The 20,999-nt window shown below is 30.1% G+C and overlaps 3 protein-coding genes across 6 annotated transcripts; 2 read left to right on the top strand and 1 right to left on the bottom strand.

Annotated features, from left to right (window-relative positions):
* Positions 1-490: 490 nt before the first annotated feature.
* Positions 491-7,803, bottom strand: LOC141452562 (upstream stimulatory factor 1-like). Its single transcript, XM_074124852.1, has 6 exons — positions 7,575-7,803; positions 5,900-6,087; positions 5,415-5,549; positions 4,291-4,394; positions 4,083-4,220; positions 491-3,288 (listed from the first exon to the last, which is right to left on the bottom strand). Exons 1-6 carry the CDS (start codon positions 7,604-7,606, stop codon positions 3,088-3,090), a joined length of 798 nt encoding a protein of 265 aa, XP_073980953.1. The 5' UTR covers positions 7,607-7,803; the 3' UTR covers positions 491-3,087.
* A 159-nt stretch (positions 7,804-7,962) lies between these two features.
* Positions 7,963-12,889, top strand: SrpRalpha (signal recognition particle receptor alpha). 2 transcript variants are annotated; one of them, XM_074124847.1, is made up of 12 exons: positions 7,963-8,233; positions 8,366-8,563; positions 8,647-8,821; positions 8,896-9,040; positions 9,540-9,675; positions 9,752-9,888; positions 10,014-10,158; positions 10,242-10,433; positions 11,240-11,411; positions 11,909-12,036; positions 12,399-12,575; positions 12,659-12,889. In XM_074124847.1, exons 1-12 carry the CDS (start codon positions 8,117-8,119, stop codon positions 12,782-12,784), a joined length of 1,848 nt encoding a protein of 615 aa, XP_073980948.1. In that variant the 5' UTR covers positions 7,963-8,116; the 3' UTR covers positions 12,785-12,889. The 2 variants fall into 2 exon arrangements, with proteins under 2 accessions (XP_073980948.1, XP_073980947.1); XM_074124846.1 differs by having other exon boundaries at positions 8,893-9,040.
* A 791-nt stretch (positions 12,890-13,680) lies between these two features.
* Positions 13,681-20,547, top strand: LOC141452559 (cytochrome P450 302a1, mitochondrial-like). 3 transcript variants are annotated; one of them, XM_074124848.1, is made up of 11 exons: positions 13,681-13,828; positions 15,105-15,553; positions 15,665-15,908; positions 16,050-16,160; positions 17,173-17,249; positions 17,794-17,998; positions 18,157-18,328; positions 18,438-18,607; positions 18,680-18,758; positions 19,911-20,108; positions 20,208-20,547. In XM_074124848.1, coding segments are annotated over exons 1-11 (1,821 nt in total). In that variant the 5' UTR covers positions 13,681-13,826; the 3' UTR covers positions 20,322-20,547. The 3 variants fall into 3 exon arrangements, with proteins under 3 accessions (XP_073980949.1, XP_073980951.1, XP_073980950.1); XM_074124849.1 differs by lacking the exon at positions 13,681-13,828 and adding an exon at positions 13,969-14,384; XM_074124850.1 differs by lacking the exons at positions 18,438-18,607; positions 18,680-18,758.
* The last annotated feature ends 452 nt before the right edge of the window (positions 20,548-20,999 follow it).

Below are 20,999 nucleotides of genomic sequence, written 5' to 3'. Positions count from 1 at the left end.
AATCCAAAAATGTTAACTTAAGAGAGAAAAGCATAACCACTTGTATTAATAGAATTTTCTTCAAAAATGTTTCTAATAAAAGCAAGTTTGTAATTAGTGAGATATGCAAAAAGGAAATCTTTGCGAGTTCGATCAAATCTCAATAAAATAAAATAAAAATAAAAAATCCAATAACTAGCAATATTTTCTGTTTTAATTTAATCTGATCTCAGGTAGACCAATAGAAACAGACCAAATGGTAAAAACCATTATTTCTTACAACTGAGTAATTTCAATTAAATTCAAAACAGAAAATCTGTGCAATTGAAATACATTCTCTTAAGAGAGGGAGAGAAGATAAAAATATGATTCTTCCAAATCACTAATATCCAAATCCTAACTAATTCTCGACAAGAAGAAAAATTCAGTATTTAGATGGCTAAGAATTTTTAAAGATAACATAAACTATATCGAAATTATTGAAGATAGTGGAAAATAATGTAAAGATTATAAACCATAAAATAACAAATATATTTTGAAAACAAAAAGTATATAAAATAATAACTAGTATTGCATTATTTTTTTGTTGATCGCTGAATGATTCTCTCATACATTAAATTTCTAAAAACAATTTGGCTGTACGGTGAAAGCAAAAGCAAAAGAAAAAAGCAAGAATGTTTATTCTCACGGATTTAAAAGAGTGTAATATACTGTTTTAAATTCGTAACATATTATGTCAAACTCAGTACGATAATTGATTGCAGATAATAGAAAATATTTTGAATATTAATGAATATATTTTTTGCTTTTTCAAAAATCCGATAATAATTAATCATAAATTCTTGAATCAGAATTTTGATTAAAAGATAAAGATTTGTAAGAAAATCAAATAAAAAAAAATACATCTACCGATATTCCTTCTATATATTAAAATTTACGGCAATAATTAGTTTTATAATTTTACAAAAATGTGGCTCTCCTAAAAAAAAAAAAAATCCTGTAAAGTACAATGTAATATTTTTTGAAACTGAAGTGATATGATTTTTACATTACTTTTAAAATATTTTACATGACAACAACAGCAAACTGAAATGTACTACTTAACCTACTTTTTTGTTGATTTAAATTAAACCAATGATTTCTTGCAAAATATGCACTTTATTGACATTATATACAGTATAGTATTACCAACTTTAAACCACCTTATAAAAATACAGTTATACCAAATATATATAAAGATTGTATATATATATACAATATATATATATATATACACACAATACAATATATATATATATACACACAATATATATTTATATATATATATACAATATATATTTTTATATATATATTCTTGTAGAGCATGTTTTTAAAAGTGGAGTTTACTAAAGGGCAGGAGATAATGAATTTCAGATACCCTAATAGTCTAAGAATGATATATCCAGGTTTTTTTATAAACACAAATTTTAGAAATGGTGATCATAATAACAATAAAAGCATTATTATTTACAATATGCAACATTTTATTATATTTTCAAAGTTACTATTGGGGTGTTAAATAAAATTTACAAATTTATTAGAATTGAAGATTTTTACAATATTAAATAATATTTGAACTGTTAACTTGGTAACTACAGTTTATTTATTACAAATAATTGCTTTTGAATTTTTTTTTTTTTTATTAGAATGAAAAGTGCCGATTTACGTATTTCAGTAAAAATAAACGCAAGGAATTGTTGAACAAACATGTTTGCAATCATCTTAAAATTAAAGTATTATTTTTACAAAAGTAATAGCAATTTATTTTTGTTCTGTTTTATTTACTTATTTATTTTTTTAACCAACGATCTTATGCCACTTCAGTCAATTCATGAATTAATTTCCTTCTTAACGCCTTCAACTACAAAACTAATTCATTGCTAGAGAATCAATACCCTGGCTCCTAATTAGTAAGATCGGGAGAAAGTAGGTGCGTAAAAATACGTATGTTGGCGGGTAACAGTGCCTATTTCTCTCTGTACTATATTCACATTAAATAATACTCTTGTATTTCTTATAGTCTGTCTTAACGTACATCTCGGAAAAGGCCTCGTATCGGCTTGACAGGATTGAGCAAAAAGTACAGAGGCTTATTCTGGAGCCACAAGGTAATGATAACAGCATTTTCCGTAGAATAAAGAATGGAGAAATTAAAATAGTGACTATGACGAAATTATTATATCCGGGGTGTAGCGATTGAAATGGTTCGTCACTATTACTAAAGTAATTCTTGCTTTATTACAACAAAAATCCTGCAGTTTCGTTGTGATTTGATTGTCATCATATTCATTTAGGAACTAATTTTTGAAAATCTTTAAATTCGACCGATTTATAGAGCCCCAGTTTATTTACTGCTAGTGCCACAAGATCGTTATTAATAAAGTTTTTATTTAAATTTTAATTTTAATTGGTTCTGTAAAATGCTATTTTGAATATAAATTTATTCTCTTTTCACAAACGCAATTTCATTAATAATTAACAATTAGTGCTTCTTTTTTTATTTAGTTTAGTATATAAATAAAGACTTAACCTATTTTTTTTTATCTTAGCTTAGATATACATAATTTGGATAATAAACACTATAATATATCGCACTTTTTGGTATACCTTTCAAAACAAAAAATATATATATATCCTAATGACTTTTTTTACAAGTAAGATCTAATAGGAGAAGCACTTGTGATTTAAGAAATTAACGCCACAGTAAATTATAGATTTTTCAATCTTGAATTAACAAATATTTTGAGAAATATACAAACTTAAAGAATACATACTCACGAAACCCAAGAAAATACCTAATGTATGAAAAAATAAAACAATAATAGAACTGGCCAATTAAGTATTTAAACAATAATTTTTTTTATCTAAAGTAGCACTTAAATTTTCTTTTTCTTTACAATTAACTATTATAATACATATAAATTTCCAATATATATATACAAATTGCATAAACAAAATTGAGTCCACCCTTGTTGTAACAGAGGACTATGTACAAATGTTTATAGTACATAGATATAAAATAATAGGACGGAGTAGCAATCAGCTGTAGTTTGTATGACGCTGTAGGGACTAGACAATAGTTACTCCATTCTGTCTTAGTAGGGCGCGTAATTTATCGTTCTCTGATTTTAGAAGATCACATTTCTGCACTAATGTATCTACTTCAACTAATAATTGTTCATTTTCTTTAGCGTATGCCATTAACCTCTGGTTACTTTCACGTAATTCTGTTATATAATCACATGCTTTTGCCAATATTCCTCCTTTGCTCTGTAAAACAATGCATCATTATTATTTTTAATTAAATTAAAATGAACCTAAATCCTATATAATGTAAGTAGTTTATACTCTAGGTCTGGGCAACTCCTCGCCCGTAATTCTTTTACGCATCACTAAATACGATTATTAATAAAAAATTGGTGAACTACCACAATTTTTCTTGCTTTTACGGTTGTAACTTATGCATTTTCTTCAATTTCCGATTCAGAAAAATATTAATTTGTAACTAACAATATACAGTTTGTAGAGCCGAGCTTGTTACCAAATTGACCAAGCCGTCGCTTATGAACGCTCTCAACAAGTCTTCAATGCGCCGTTAACAATGATAATTTACGAAAAAAAGGTAACCCACGTAAAACCCTGAGTAATTTCAGTGGTTATCAAAGTTTTTTTTTTTCTCTTTAAAATTAAAATCTCTTTAAATATTAAAATCTATTTTTTGCTAAAATATAAATTCTTCAAAGCACCATGAAAAGTTTCCAGGTTTTAAAATTCAAAATTATACAGAAGAACAAAACGGAGTAATCGAAGAAATCAGTAGATCAAGCAATTTTAATAGATGAAAAAGCATTATGTACTATTTTTTTGGATTAAAATCGAGAATTATCACTTTTGTCCAGGTAAAGAAACAATTTTGCACAATAGAATGTTTCTTAACCCAAATTTACGTAATAACTGAAGTGTTTTAAAAGATTTCCAATATAGTCTATATTTTCAATATAATAAAATTCTAGTGAAATCAAAGCTGGTTTTAATATTGCAAGTATAAATTTATTAATGATTACCTGTGATTCAAAAGATCCTTTAACTGATTCTTGCTTACATTCAGGTATGATCTTTCCTAATTTTACTATCCAAGAATTTATCTTGTCCCTTCTTCTTCTTTCCACTTCGTTATGAGTGGCTCGTCTCTTATCATCCCTCTGATAAACAACATCCATTATCATTTATATCATTTAAAAATAGACACCAATCGAATTGTTTGGTACAGACCGTTATTGTGGGCCTTGCATTATCATCCAATTTGGGTACAAATGTTTTCTGAGCTGTATTACCAAGTGGAAAAACTTCGTGGGGAGTTCCTATCACATATATACCTAAAACAAGGTAACATTCAAGCTTAATTTTCTTGATCCTTTCACACCAATAATAGTGATTATTGTTCTAAAAACTTAACAGGCTATTTATGCCGGCTATAACCTTTACTGGAAATATTGGTAAGAAAGAAAAATATTTAAATAAAGTACTATTTATTAAAATAATCCGAGAGCTTAAGTTTAAAAATAACTAATGTTCTGAAGAATGTTACTACAAGAATTAAATTTATTTCCTTTTGAGGCAAAAGCGGGGATTAGTCTTAATCTGATCATTATAACACGTACAAAAACATCCTATTTACAAACCTGCTTCAAGAGCGTACAACTAAAAAGTGAAATACATTTTTTACCTTTCCTTACATCTCCCTCAGAGAAAATTATGTTTCAGGGCTTCCCAGAGAAGTGCCGTATTAAGGTTTCTAACTAATGTAAATAATATCGGAGCTCTGGGATGAATTCAAAATTTCAAGATAATAAAATAAACAGGCAGTGCGTTTTTACCAGAAGAAATTTGCATTTTTTTGATTTTTTTCAAAATGAACTCCAACGATTCGCGTTAAACTAGTATGAAACTTCCCTGTTTCAGAGATATTTGAAGCATTTTTCAGAAAAAATTGGTCAAAAAATGTTCTAGGGCTTTAATACTCAACAATTAAAATCAGAGATCTCCGAATAATGGAGGCCCTGCCAAGTGGCGAGCATCATACATATCTGTCTAACCTCTCACATATAATAAAGTATACAATTTAATAATTGTCATTAAGTGTGGACACCCCGGAGCCGAGGGTATGGTTCACAAAGCTAAGGTGTATAGATGCAAGGGTTCGATATTTAGAATATTACTAAATGAAAGAAAGTGAAGTATGTTATCTATCCGCCTCCTTCACAACACTGGATCAATGGTTAGGCTTAGATTTCGCCTGAATTACTTCAACTAGTTTTTTTTTTCCTGAAGTAAGGAAATTGAATAAGTGTTCCCGCCAGATTTGTATATTCTTTCATTTAATGCTATAAACGAACCTCCATTAATAGGATTGGTGTATATGGTTTGCACCGGTTGTGGTGGAGACTGTACTCCTCCAGAATGGTTATGGGCTATTGTTGTGGTCTGCAACTCTTCAACACTCTCCCCTAACTGTACCACTCTGTATGTAACTGTAACAAAAACCACTATAAGTTTTGTAACATAAATAAATTTAATCATTCACCATAAGAACCAACTCTTCGGCCTACTCATTCTTATGACTTCTTAGTCATTAACAATAAATCGCCACAAAGTGTCAGTTCATTATTAATCACAATAGTAATTTTTATTATAAACTACTTTCTAGTGTATCTAACAAAAACAAAAATTAGTTCATTTATAATTTTAAGATTAATAATCAGTTAAAATTCTAACTAACAATACTGTTAGTAACTGTAATTATAAACCAGTTGCAATTGTAACTGACCAAACAAACATTCTCAGTTCATTAATAATCTTTAAAAGTAATTTTAATTATAACCTCCATCTTCTCTGAATTCATAATGAACATCGTCATTATCAGTAGTGTCGATGCTAGTATCTATTAAAGCGGACGCTGTTGTTATTTGATGTTCTTCTGGCGATCCTACTGAGCCATCTTCTTCTACAATGCTAAGCCCCGGAGTGAGCAATTCTTCACTTACTTCGCCTTTTAGCACTTTATCCTCACTACAAGAAAAGTACAAATCAATTAATCAATTATGAAACCGTAAAAAGATTAACTCAATTTGCACTCATTAGATTAAGAAACTAACTTCCATGTACTAACAGAAAAGAAATAATGTAAGAAACCATTCGAAGAAATTACAAAGCTCCCACTTTTAAAATAGTAACAAGCGATAGTAAAATCCATTTAACCAGATTGCACATAACTTTTGGTTAAAGTCTTCAAAGATGGCATCTCCTGAATTTTGGCTCAATAGCGATTTCTTGAGTTTCTTCGGATACTAAGCATGTTGTAGAATAACTTAATAATGTATACAATTAATTCAAAGTTTATGTTGGTTCAACTATATGTGTATTTCTCTAATTCTAGACCTTATCTGAAATGATCAGGGTCTTATTTTACTAGATTCTGACTGGTTTCCGATTCTCAAGAATCCTTGGAGTTTGTATATAATTAAATAATATCATAAATTAATTTATTTATAAATTAAACAAAGTGTAATGAAAAGTCATTGTCGTTCTTCACACCTATTAACGTGTGTTTGTGCAAATAGAAGCAAACACTGATTAAATGATTGTATGGGTCAGAAATTTTTAAATATGTTACACTAAGTTCTTTAAACCGAACTCAAAAGAGGTTAGCAGAACCCCCCTCAACACAAAAAAGAGGACTACTATTTGGACCCAATCTTCCATAAAGGTTTGAGACAAGAAGCAGAAACTTTAGGATCAAATCAAAATATCTGTTCTACAGAATACTCGAAAAAAAAGTGTAGTCCAATGCCATTTTCGTAATCGTAAATGTTTGATATCCACTAGTCATTCTTCTCATGCATAATCATAGTATAGGATTGTCAAAAAACAGTTTAGTAGTTATCAAATTAATAAAAGTTAGCATGGCTGTATTTGGTGATAATTGGGTTTTAATTATACTACTAAGGTCAAAGATACTAATCGAATTTACAAAAAAAGTTTTTCAACAAAAAATTCTATCCTATAATGCCAAATTCGAAAGTTTCCGATGCAAATAAGATTGCTTCTAAAAATCTTTCATTTCAGAATCTAGTTTTATAGAAATAGTTATAATAATTTAAACAAGTTTAAGCCGAAAATAAATTAAATTTGCACAGAAATTTAAGAACGAAATTAGCGCTTATTTTTAAATTGTAAAAATTTATAATGAAGATGAAATCTATAGGTAATGACAGTTTTATTTTCTATCCCAAAAAAAGTAAAACGAGAAAGACAAAAAAATGAATTGAACCTTTCTGGTTATTTTATCGAAGAAAGGAAAAGTAATATGGTATTCATGAAAAGATAATCTAAAAAAAAAATAGTTTATTATCTAGAAAAAATAATAAAATAAAACTATGACTAAAATATTAAGTACTTATGAGACAGAACTTATGAAAAATAAATTCGTTTCTGTTATTCTTAAATTACTTTGAAAGGTTATTTTTGTAGCAATTAATAAAACAATTTCCAAATACCTGCCGTCAAGTGAGTTCTCTATTATATCCATTGAGATGAAATAATTTTTTTTTTAATGCGGCCACAATGTAATTGAAATAAAACAGTTAAATCAAGTGATAAGCTATAGAACACTAGCGAATTCCATTTACGCTTTCTGCTAACGAGTAGTTGACATAAGATTGGAAAACTAGAATCAAATAGTAACACTTGACACCCTGAAACTCAGCTTAGCAGATCCAGCGCCGCCATGGTCGAGGTTCGTTATGCATATCATAAGAGCCTTGGGTAGTAATTTTACAATCAAAATATTTAACATATGTAATAGCAGGGAAATTAAGAATCTGAAAATAAAAATTCTTGACTTACAAACAGGTAACAAATTAAAAGTTTTTCTATAGTTTTTTCTTAAATAGTGGTCGCCCTGTTCAGTCCATGTGTTGTGCTTTGACAGTACGATTAGAAGTGACGTGTGTTGTGTAGTGAGCGCGAGGTAATATTCAGTTACTTGTCCTTAGCATTATTTTTGTTAAACATAAACGATTTAGTTGAATCCCGTGAAATGTTGGATTTATTTACAATTTTTAGCAAAGGAGGTATCGTCTTGTGGTGCTTCCAAAGCACGTCCCAAATATTTACGCCGTCTGTAAATGCATTAATCAAATCTGTAATTCTACAGGTACTTTGCTGTTTTAGTTCTTACTAAACTAGTTTTATTACGACATTTCATATTTGTTTATTAGAAACATACTTTATTAATGGATATTTTAGATAGGATTCGTAGAAATCTGTTTTGTTTGTGTTTGTGAAGGAAAGGTCTGGCAGTAACAGCTTTGATCACAACTCGCTCACTTTGAAATACAAGCTTGATAATGAATTTGAATTGGTGTTCGTTGTGGCCTACCAGAAGATACTTCAGTTATCGTATGTCGACAAATTTCTGGATGATATACATCTTGAATTTAGGGATAAATATAAGGATGACTTGCAGAATAGGAGACATTTTCTTGTAAGACATTTTACCATATGGAAATTATTAGTTTATTTACAGTGTAAAAAATAATTATCAGTCCCATCTTTTTACCTTTTTAGGATTTTAATTTTCAAGGAAAGTTTAAATCCGTACTTCGTGAATGTGAGGAATGGGGTAAAACCCAGGCACTCATTCCAAAACAGATGAGAACATTTGAAGAGTCTTTTAAGTCCAAAAAAACCGTTGCTTCTATGATTGAAAGGAAAGGAGAAGAAAAAAATGAAAAAAAGAAACGTATGTTTAATATACTATACATCGTTTATATTAATCATTTTGCTGTGTTCATTTGTAATTTTTACTTTTAGCAGCAAAGGTGGTTGAAGAGAAGACTAAAAAAGAACCTGCAAAACCGTCCACAAATGGAGACCTTACTTCTGAAGAAATAATGATGGCAAACAGAGCTAAATTGGCTCAGAAAATGGGATCACCAAATCAGAAAAAGGCTAAACAACCGTAAGTTCATTATTTTAAGGTCTCTCGCCTACTTAGAGCGAATCCACAAGCAATTGATCCCCATTAAAGAGAAGCAGTCTTTGGCAAGATACTGTTATCAACAGAATTCATGCAATTATCGGTGACAAGCGACTGACTTATGGATTATACACTCGGTGCCAACGAAAAATATCTTGTCCACACCTATTTGCAGTTTTAAATATTATTACTGTTCTGGGAGTATGCTTGGTAAACAGAATGGCAAACCGTAGGATCGCATTCAGTAAACCCCTTGTAGAGATTAGGATTTATTTAAAAAAATATTTTTTGCCATAACTTACTTTTTCTTTATACGATAATTTCTAACTGTTCTGTAACTTTTACGGCATTAGGTATTGAATTTCTCAAAGATTCTCTTGACACTAATTAGAATTATTTTTTTAGTGGCTTAGTGTGTTAAGCAGCCAAGATTTAAAGTCAGGTAGCGTTCATTTAACTTTTGGAAATATCATGTTTTTAGTAAAAGTCCTAAACCTGCGAAAGAAGGGAAGAAACCAAGGGTTTGGGATCTTGGAGGAACAACTAAGGATCTTCCAGAACTGGAGAGAACAAAGGATAAACCAACAGAAAACCAGGAAATCACCGCAGACACAACTGTCAGTTGATATTATTACAAATTTTAAATGTCTCTAGTATTATGGCAAATAAAATAATATATTACTTAATTTTTAGATGGTTGGTAGGATGGTTGGAGGAATAAAAGATTTAGAAGTAGAAAGTGATACAGAATCTGAAACCGAAGAAGTAAATGATGAATCTGTAAGGGGAAATAAAAATGTAAAATCTAGAGGAGTATTTTCTCTGTTCAGGTAAGCCTAACATTTCGAGTTTGCGAGGGAGAAGGATTATTTGTTTGGATGCTTCATAAATCGGAGAGATTTTTTTATAAGACTTGTTTAGTAAAAACGGTTACTTAATTTTCAAATGGTTTTAGAGGTTTAGTTGGCTCCAAAAATCTGACCAAAGAAGATATGGTACCCGTATTGGAGAAACTGAAAGATCATTTAATTGGGAAAAATGTTGCAGCTGATATTGCCTCTAAACTGTGTGATTCAGTCGCTGCTAAACTAGAAGGAAAGGTTATATTCAATTTTATAAAAATGATTATTAAAAAAAGTTGATTTAATTATTTAAAAACTCAAGGGAAAAAAATCTAATTTAGGTTGTAGGCACATTTGAAAGTGTGGCTTCAACGGTGAAGACCACTATGACAGAATCTTTAGTTCAGATATTATCCCCAACCAGAAGAGTTGACATATTAAGAGATGCTGTAGAAGCCAAGAGGCAAGGAAGACCTTTTACAATGGCGTTTTGTGGCGTAAATGGTGTTGGGAAGTCCACCAATCTGGCTAAGGTATTAAATGTTTATTAAAGTAAAAAAAAAAAAAAATTAATTAGTCTACCTGGCTAAGGATTGAGAATATATAATCAGAGATCAATTCCATTGGCCAAAGCCAGAAAAACGCCTTCATCAGCGGACTTTTTTTGATGGTTGAGCTACTCTTTAACGGTGTCAACCGCCGGTTGCATCGTTCGAAAGTGGATCCTAATCGCAAGGGCAATTTGACAATTTTTTTTTTTTTTTAGTACTTGCTAGCATTACAGTACCGCCTTTACAGAAATAGTTAAAAAAAAAAAAAACGCATAGACATATTTTCAGAAATGAAAGTCATTCAATTCGTAATATTATGAATATGTGTTTTACCTTTTAATGCCGCACCACTTTAGGAGACGAATTGGCTCTAATATCTATCTGTGTAACACTCACTGAAATTAAAATTATACAGGCTTTGTCATTGAATTAAATGCTGTTTTATTCGAATAAATTATTAAAATAGTTAATAAATTTATAATAAATATTATTTTATGTACATATATGATAAAATAATAATAAATAATGAATTCGATAATGTCAAGATTAATGATTCGAATAAGAATAAAGTTGCAGGTTGTTTAAAGGTTAATTTGCAGGTTAATTCTTACCCTGATTAAGGGGAAGTATTGCTATCGTCTCATATTTTCAGTGAAGTATTTGTTTTAAGATTCTCAGAGAAAGCAAATTGCTTTTACAAAATGTTTACAATGTTTGTATGTATCAGATAATCCATATCCTTTATTTCAGCTTAAGACTAATTATTCTAAAAATATTTATTTCTACAGATATGTTTTTGGCTGATAGAAAATAATTTTCGAGTACTCATTGCAGCGTGTGATACGTTCAGAGCAGGAGCTGTAGAACAATTGCGAACGCATATGAGACATCTTAATGCTTTACATCCTGCTGAGAAACATAATGATCGGCAGATGGTACAGCTGTACGAGAAAGGATACGGTTTGTAACCTTTTAATTGATGTGTTTAAAGGGGAAACATAATAATATATTGATTGGAAGACAATCTTTTATTTAAAGGACAATACTTTAAAAGTATTTATTTCTATTTATTTAAAATTGATGATGTACTCAACTTAATATTGGAGTCATCCTAAAACTTAATAAAAAAAAATATATTTCTATAAAACTTTTTATTCTCTATATTCGATACATCCATTATCGCGTCTAAATCACCATTTAAGTGTTTCTATCTGTATGAAAAATTAGTTTAAACGTAATGTGAGTACTTTCTTATGCATATCATTTGTCTTCTTCCCTCTGTTTGAAGTCTTTTACTCTATAAGCTTAATGAATAAAAATGAAATTTCCTATTGTAAAGTATTAATGCCAAATTGTTTTTTTTTTATGGTTCCAAAAGTGATCATAAGCATTTTGGCTTCATGCAGAAGTCTCTTACGTAACAGTTTTGCACTCTGATAATAAATTTCGTTTTGCAGGTAAGGATGCTGCAGGCATAGCAATGGAAGCAATATCGTACGCAAAGGAATCACGAATCGATGTAGTACTTGTAGATACTGCTGGAAGGATGCAGGATAATGAACCTCTTATGCGAGCACTTGCCAAGGTTTATATTATTGCTTTATTTTTATTAATGTGTTTTAAGATCGTTAACTTTGCAATGTGTTGTTACAATTATTCAAAATACGGTGCAGAAATTAGAGGTTTCTTTAATTCCGCTTTAAAGATTCTTTAATTATTCGGCGCAGTAAGGTATTTGCTTTATCCTCTGATCCAATTTTCTGACGTAATGTAATACAAAAGTAACTTCTCTAAAAGTAGATGGCTTATTTTCTCTTACAATTTTAATGCGTTTGTAATCTTTCTAAATAAAGATATCTATTTTTCATCTTTTAACAATTTTATTAAAAAGTTTTTTTGGAACTTCTATCAGGAATTCTAATAATAACAATTCAACACGTTTTACAGCTGATCAAAGTAAATGAACCAGATTTAGTACTTTTCGTCGGTGAAGCGCTAGTTGGTAATGAGGCAGTTGATCAATTAAGTAAATTCAATCAAGCTCTAGCAGATTATTCTGCGTCCACTAATCCTCATCTTATTGATGGCATTGTACTCACAAAATTTGATACAATTGATGATAAGGTATGTTGAGGAGCATTATTATTTTATTAGCGTAAAACTGAAGACCAATATGTTGACAATTCGATTTCCCTTTTATTTTGCAGGTTGGTGCTGCTATTTCAATGACTTACATGACTGGTCAACCAATAGTGTTCGTGGGCACTGGTCAGACTTATACTGATTTAAAATCACTCAATGCTAAAGCAGTTGTACATGCCCTTATGAAATGAAGTTCAACCACCTTAATGGTGTAGAGAAGCTCCTTTTGAATACTATTTTTTCTTGAATTTATAGTTCTCAATGCCTTCAAGAACCACACACCAATTAAAATAAAATATATAAAGCTTAGAAGACCACATCCGTTTTGCATCTCTATTTCGGCAATTTTATTACAAGAAAAAAATAATAATAAAAAAATTATTTATATGTATATTTTAACAGATGCAGTTTTAATTTTTATATCCAATATGAAGTATGACTTCATTAACTAGTAAGATATTGTTATTGTCAAATTATTATAAAATATAAGTAAATTGTTGCTTCTGTTACAATTAGAACCAAATGAAAAATTATTGAACAAAAAAAAATTGTTATTTAAAAAAAATATATAATAATAACATTTTTAAAATTTATTTTATTTTGCTTTAGATCCATTTAGTTTCTTTGGTTTCAAAGCTAACTAAAATCTATCTAGGTTCGTTAATAAAAAAAACAAAAAATTCTTTAGTAAGTTTTGCTGTAATTTCAAGCTTTCTGAAGCATAAAATATTGATTCAAATGTATTACTCCTGTAAAAATAAGTAAAAGTTGAATAATGCTTATTTTTTCACTCGGGCTTTATTTCTAATTACCGAATTAGGTATCTAGCACCTAACTATTAAACCTAACCTAACACACCTAACTATCAAATTCTCATATTAACTATTATACATAATTCAAGGCCTAGATCAGGAATCGAATCCAGTAACATAATTTATCTTGGCTTTTAGGTTTCGCATTTAATTGCTCGCCTTATTTACTTATTTGACTCCTTTACAGTTCTCTAGGGTATTTACTTTAAAAAATGACGGTATTTTTAATAATGGAACAAATCAAAAAATTATTTGTCCTTAATCTTTCATAAATAATATTTACTATAAAATATAAAACCTTTCATTGTCAACACTACTAGGTTGAGTCATCTGTTATTTTATTAAATGATGTAAAAACATTTATTAATAACATCAGATTAATTAATTATTAATGTGGACAAAACAGAAATAAGTTTTCTTAATGTAAGTAGCAGAAATTTATTGGTTTATTTATTATACACCATTTATAGTTTCTTAGTAAATGTTGATTACACAACTATCAATTTACTTCCATGACGACGTTTTAACAGAATTAAAATTTTATTTAAAAAAAAGTATAGCTGTAAATCCATCTGGTTTTTAGGACATCTATGTGAAAGTAGGCTTTTCTTATGGAGTTTCTGTTTGTATTAAGCATTATTCAAAATGCGAATGCGAAGCTGCATCTAACATTTGCATTGGAATCTGATAAGCATGCTTCTTTAATCACTGTTAGAATGAACTACTCCAAGAACGTACTAGTTAAAGCAAAATGTCGTTCTCGTTTTGGACTACAGTTTGAGAAAGTCGGGAAATTTAGGTTAAATCCGTATCTACGTTAGCTGATCAATACTAAAGATGAAATGATGGATGGCCAGACAAAAACTTGCCAGATTGAGAAAGAATTTGTCCTACTAATTAATTCTACTTATTCCTAATCTGCCTTGTTAAAGAACTACAGCTTCCAAATCATCTGGGCTTCTTCACCACTGTCTGAAAGGTAAATTATAAAGATATGTGAAATTCACCTTTTTCTCTCTCTCTCTCTCATAGGCAATCAATTATTCCAATAGAATAAACGAAACGTAAATAAATTTTTGCACCTGATGAATTTCTTTATAATCCTCAATTTTTTTTAAACTAGAATTTTAATAAAAATGTAAATCACTACCACTATCTAGTAAGTATGTATGTATATTTGTAAGTTTTTTGTAGGTTCTATTTACATAGTTGCTACGATTCCGCCAAATTTGCCACATACATTCTTTTGGTCTAATCTAGGGATAGTAATGCATCTTGGTCGGAATAATATTTAATAAATCTTCACATAGAGGATCTAACCTATAATAATAATCCACTATAACAATTTTGCCTACAAGCAAAAAATGTCTAGAAAGAAGAATTAAAGAAAGTATGAAAAGCAACAAATTAATGAAATCAAAATTACCTAAATGTTTTAAATAGAACTATTGAAAAAATTTCAAAGAATAAATAAATCTAGGAAAAGTTCGCTCACTATTATTATCTTTGATCACTAAACAATAAATAATTACTGCAACTGATTTTCTTATCATCAAACTGAAATGAACAAAATTTTCAATGGAAAATATTTCAATTCAGGAGACATAAATCTTTATAAGATCTATTGCACTATGAAGTAGACAAATAGAATGTTCAAAGTAGGAACCATTTTTTCAACTTTGTTTGCATCATGTTTCAGGTGGTTTAAAAAGCTTTTAAGTGGGATCTTGCTTTTTCGCCGAAGTTCAAAAGATTTTTTGAGAAATGCGGTTGTTGACAATATTTACGTGAAAACTCAGCCGACCTCTGAAATTAGGCAAGGAACACAAATACCTAAAACATGTACTGAAGCTAATAATGCAAATATTGATACGGCAGAAGAACGACTTGGAACAGATGATCTTTTGCTAACCATTTCTAAATCGAAAATGAGTTCAGTATTTCCAAAAGCAGTCACAGCTACACTGGAAAGATTTAAAACCAACAGTAAGGACGTGGTGTACGCAGTGCCATTCGATGAGATGCCTGGTCCATCCTCATTACGTTCCATAGCTAACGTCTATCGACACATCCCTGTCATATCTACTCAATTAACCACACTATTTTTAAGCAAGGCACAACAAGTGGGTAAACTTTCCCCATCTACAGGTAAAGAAAAAAGCGTTTTAGAAAGTCTTAACGAATAATTCAAATTCTCAGATTTCATCAGTTGAAATCTAGAAACTAAAAATATTTGTTCAGGATCATTTTTATTTTTAGGCATTAACCAAGAAGGATCATGGATTCAAAGTGTTATGTCTTCATTCAGACCATATGATCTACTATTTGAGCGTTATGGACCCGTCCTAAGATTACATGGTCCTTTCGGTGGTGATATAGTTATGCTTAGTTTGCCCGAACATATAGAAACAGTTTACAATGTTGACAGTCAATATCCAGTTAGGGCATTGCTTGACAGTATGGAAGTTTATAGAAAAAGTAAAGTCACCCCAAACATGCCAAGGTAAAGTTCTAGCAAATTTTAGAATCGCTTGTAAATGTCTTCTTAAAATTCTAGAACTGATGTGATGTAATCTTTATTTTTTTTGTTATAAAGAAACTTCGAATTAGTAAAATGTAATCAAAATATATTTATTTTTTTCAGTTATGAAGGAGATTATGAATTGTTAAGGGAGGCATTAAAATATAGCCTCGATCTCAAACTTGTAGATTTTGACTCTATGTTGGAACAAATTGCAGATGACCTAATACACAGGTGAAATGAATTTAATGATTTCGCTTTTTTAGGAAACTCTAATGTAAAGAAATTTCCAATTGTTGGTTTTTATTACCATAGATCAACGGGCTATTTTGAGTTACCCCATAAAATCTGGATAATTTCTCACGTCGTCAAAATGACGTAAAACTCCTTAACTATGAATCTCGAGAATTTTGATTTTTGTTGTTGTCTAAAAGATATGTGTAAATAAAACTTTTTACACAATAGGCAAGGAGGCCTTGGCGTCCGTTTGTCTGCCTCGCATTTCGAAATCGCCCATACTGCGTGCAAGGCGGCAGATTTTGTATCGGCGCGCTGCAGTTTCCACTTCCTAATAACAGTAGTTACTGAGAGATAGTAGCAGTCCGTTAATTCTTGCATTAGTATCAGATCAACTAACAATTGCATCTCTCAATTGTTGGATGAACAACTTGTTCAACTCTGTTTGGGTCAGCAATTTTTCGTTTTTAAGATATTTTGTTCACTTTACCACTTTTTCAAAATCAGATGATATCAAATCGATCTGAATAGCTGGTTTATTGTTAATAGATATCTTTTTTTAGTGATCTTCAAATATTCACAATGATGTGGACGTTCCATCCGAAACATATACTATTCCTTAAAAGGAAAATAAATATAAATGATTTTCCGTAGAATAGATTCTTTCCGAAAATATGGTGATAAATGACGGGCGTGAATAAGCGTAATAACTATAAATAGTCACGAAGTATGACATCTCGTTGATCAGTCAGATCCGTAAATTGTTGTCTTTATTTTTTGTTTCCGAATAAATTTGTTTCGCTTAGCATAAGAACCTACCAATTAGTATTCTTTTTCTTGAAAGAGCTGTGGCGTTGAAAATAATGTTTGATGAAGTAACGCAGATTTACTCTCCTTGATAGTTGTTTGCCAAAAGCATATGACAAATGATTTTTTTTAGATTGAAATATATTCATTTAATACATTTAAAAAAATTCCTAATTTTTATATTTGTATATGTAATTTCTAGGATCAGCAGTAATAGAAACATGCAAGATGAAGTTTCGGACAATTTTCACAAAGAATTGCATAAATGGGGTCTTGAATGTCAGTACTTTCTCTATGTTTAAATTTTTATCATTTATATTTAGGGGTAGCTTGCTTTCGAAATTATTCTTGTAAAACCATTCAGCAACTCCTTTAATTATATCAACCCTAAAGGAAGAATATTTTAAATATTGACGTCAAGTGAAGGTGGCTTAAAATAATAATTTGTCAAATATGTTTTCTACCCGGCTTCGGATTCTTATTGACTGAATCATTTGGCATGAAAGAAATTTAACTCTACTCTCTTCTGGCCCACACTGACACCAGATTATAAGATTTTCTCCACACTATCTGACTTATATATCATTGTTTAATCTCTGAGATGGTAAAAATGCGAAGTCGGTCACATGAATGAATAGCGCAACCCACCATGTGTTTAATTGTGTAATTCCTGATAAAAGTTATTATAATAATCTACTACTAGTATATGTTTTACGGCACTACCAGCCAATGTCATAACCATTATTTTAATGTATTATTATGTACATATGTATATTTTCTTTTTCTGACAATAAACATGCACTTAAAATAAATGTTTATACAGGTTGGTCTCAGTTAATATTTAACAATAAAGTAGGATTTCTGCAAAAAAATAATTTAAGCGATTTATCTGAAGCTGGTAGAATGTTAAATTCATTAATTGAAGCTAGTCAAGCGCTTAGAAATTGTGAATCAGGGTTGCAGTTTTGGAGAATCTTGCCTACCTATTCATGGACCAAGCTTACATCTGCAATTGATATGCTAGAAGGGTTAGTATTTTCTCTTTTTTTTTTAATAAAAAAGTAATTTTTTGGGGCTTCTTAGTGATCCAATCAAAGATAATTATCTGTTATTGCTGCTATTTACAGTAGCGTTACGGTTCCAATTTTGACAATTAATAGAGGTTTTGTTAAAAAAATAATTTTAGATTACTCTGTCGGAATCTAAGATTGAATTATATAAAATTAAGTAAAATGAACAGAAATGCCAAAGATGCCCAAAGACTATGCTTATTGGATGCGATGATAATTAAGGAAAAGCTTACTTCTGATGAAATAATCACAACAGTCCTTGATTTACTAATTATTGGTGTCACATCTGTAAGTAACATGTCTAAATTTAGACATTTAGTTTTGAAGACACCAAAAATAAACTTTAGTATTAAATTTATTTTTTATAAAAAAAAAGTACTGGTTTAATTGCTTTTAGGTATCTAACTCAGCAGGGTTTGTCATTTATCATTTAGCAAAAACGCCACGTGCACAAACAAGACTTTTGCAAGAAATATTGCACTACTTACCAACAAAAGATAGTAAATTACTTTCCTATGATTTGTCGAATATGAATTACCTGAAATCTTGTGTTTTAGAAAGTCTTAGGTAAAATTATTCAACGACTTCATTATTATAGTGAATTAGGTGTTTTCAATAAAAAGTATTTGTCGGTTGTAGGTTACGGCCACCATTTCCTTACACAACGAGATGTCTGTCCAAAGATTTGGTTATTCATGGGTATACAGTCCCACGAGGGGTAAGAAAGAAAATGTCAACTTTAATAATTTTTTTTTAAATTTATTTTGTAATTTACCCTCTGTTCAATAATATTTACAGTAAGTAAATATGAGAGAAGATGTGAATGGTGCTTGATGAGCAGGAGGAGAAAAACTACTCAGCAGTAGAACACTTTACAGGGTATAGCTAATCATGATTTTCAGTCCTTAGGAAGACTGCAGAAAACTGGCGATTGAGTTAGCGTAGAGGATAATCTGGAATGACAGTAAATGCGAGAGACTGTAAAAAGGATTAGAGCTAGTTGAGAAAGCTGTTTGGAACTGATATTTTTTCTTGGCAAGTTGTTGTTTGTGAGGAATGTTGAAGTCACTGTGTAAAGTTAGGCACCTAGAAAAGAGCGTCAGCTATCTTTCGGAGTAGTGTTGATTAGAACGACTGTATTGTTAGTATATTCGTTGGTTTTGATAAATTTTACAGCTCGAGTCCACTTAGGTTTGAGGGTAATAATATATACGCGCATACATCCTGTGGGCTATTTAGAGTTTTTCTCAAGTAGTCAGTAAAGAAGTTTGGGATTTTAGTTTTTTAAGTCTTGTAGGTGCGTTCCACATGAGTCGTTATCTGTAAAGAGCCCAAGGTAGTTCACCAGGTATGTAAAAGGAATAGGATTGTTGTTGGGAAAATGTTGGCAATTGCTTAAGTAACGTTATTCGAAAAATGTTCCTTCATTCGGCAGTAAGCTAATTGGTCTATATGATGAGGTAAATGATCAGGATTTCCAGGTTTTGGAATCATTCGCATCAGTGAATTCTTTCATAATAGCGTAAAGTATGTCGAATGAAGGATAGTTATACATTTAGGAGAGGTAGATAGTTTTTTAGGGAAGCTGATGGAGAATTCCGGAAGTGATTAGATCATTTCCTGGATACTCTCCAGAATGAAGATTCTTGCTGGTGTATTTAACATCTGAAGAGTAAAGACTTTTATTGGTAGCGAGAGAGAGAAAGAAATTCAGTTATAATTATGCCATGTGTAGTCGTCTGTCTTATGAGGATGAGGTGTAAAGTCAATAAGTCATTGTATTCAATTAGTTAACATAATTAAAAAACTAAAATAAAATAATCAATTAAAATAATTTATTTGTAACCAAATTATTATTTTTCTGTTTAAGACACTATTAGTTATGGCAAATGAGGTAGCTTACCATAAAGACGAAAATTTTGAATGCGCTCTGCGCTATGAACCAGAAAGATGGATGGACGAATTTTCGAATCCTTTTGATCCACTAGCTGCAATGCCTTTTTGTCATGGACAGACAGAACTTATTAAACAAATAGCTTACAGACAGTTAGCAATTCTAATTGCCAAGGTGAGGAAACAAAACTATTTTATATACATTCTTAATGAAAAACGTTTACATTTCAAAGGAGCTACTATTATATTTAAATTACTTTAAATATGTTAACAGTTGCTTAGAAACTTCAAATTTGAATACCACTATGGAAGAATCCATCAAGATGGTAAAGTTTTGGCCATTCCAAAGAAGCCATTTCGTTTCCGTTTTGTTGAAAGAGCCGAATAATGTGGGCAGTACAGTACTAATATAAAAATGTTTCCTATTGTTTTAAACTTGTATTTATTTAACGTAAACCCATTCTGTTTATTTTAAATAAAACTAAAATCTTTCTAGCTTCGTCTAAGAACAAAAGAGATCTAACAATAAATTTTCTCTTTTATTTTTAAGGTTCCAAAAATTTTGTAATCTTACAGCTTAATATATTTTAAATAAAATAACATCTTTCTCTTAAGTGAAATGTGTTTTCTATCTCTTCAACTTTTAGCCTTTACTCTAGATATTTTGTCATGATTTGGTAATTATAACTACACGACACGTAGTACTTAATTGAAAGCAGCAACTGCACTATTTCGCTAATATTTTGAATATTTTTAAATCTAAATATTTGTGAATTGATTGGGGATTCCATTTTAAAATTTCCGGAGCAAGAAATAGCGCATTAGTCAGATTTCAGAGATGGACAAAAATATCAGCTCTAACAAAAAACAGATTGAAATACATATATCTATAAATGTATTAATGATAAAAAAGACAGAAAATATTATGGAAATGTATAAAATCTTAGATCTTAGTATCAATTTAAATCTTTAATCTCACCAGACATCAAGTCTATGTTGCTGAAAATGGTATTGCACAAAGTATACACACAACAACTATCAATTATCACTTCTAGTTTATCTACTT

Source organism: Rhodnius prolixus, unplaced genomic scaffold, assembly GCF_049639745.1.
Source record: "Rhodnius prolixus isolate KJV_2025 unplaced genomic scaffold, Rpr scaffold_3, whole genome shotgun sequence".
NCBI lineage: Eukaryota > Metazoa > Arthropoda > Insecta > Hemiptera > Reduviidae > Rhodnius > Rhodnius prolixus.
Note: the sequence above shows the minus strand (reverse complement) of the source record. Positions and strands in the feature narration are given on the sequence as shown.

What these genes read in the sequence shown, in the direction of transcription:
- LOC141452559 (XM_074124848.1), top strand. An exon ending in TGTGTTTTAGAAAGTCTTAG is followed by an intron (nt 18,608 to 18,679) that starts GTAAAATTATTC and finishes TGTCGGTTGTAG; the next exon opens with GTTACGGCCACCATTTCCTT. An exon ending in GGTATACAGTCCCACGAGGG is followed by an intron (nt 18,759 to 19,910) that starts GTAAGAAAGAAA and finishes TTTCTGTTTAAG; the next exon opens with ACACTATTAGTTATGGCAAA.
- LOC141452562 (XM_074124852.1), bottom strand. Translation starts at nt 7,606, where the DNA reads ATGGATATAATAGAGAACTCACTTGACGGCAG. An exon ending in GAGAACTCACTTGACGGCAG is followed by an intron (nt 6,088 to 7,574) that starts GTATTTGGAAAT and finishes CTTTTCTTGTAG; the next exon opens with TGAGGATAAAGTGCTAAAAG. An exon ending in ATGCAAGGCCCACAATAACG is followed by an intron (nt 4,221 to 4,290) that starts GTCTGTACCAAA and finishes GTTGTTTATCAG; the next exon opens with AGGGATGATAAGAGACGAGC.
- SrpRalpha (XM_074124846.1), top strand. Translation starts at nt 8,117, where the DNA reads ATGTTGGATTTATTTACAATTTTTAGCAAAGGAGGTATCGTCTTGTGG. An exon ending in AAATCACCGCAGACACAACT is followed by an intron (nt 9,676 to 9,751) that starts GTCAGTTGATAT and finishes CTTAATTTTTAG; the next exon opens with ATGGTTGGTAGGATGGTTGG. An exon ending in TTATGCGAGCACTTGCCAAG is followed by an intron (nt 12,037 to 12,398) that starts GTTTATATTATT and finishes CACGTTTTACAG; the next exon opens with CTGATCAAAGTAAATGAACC.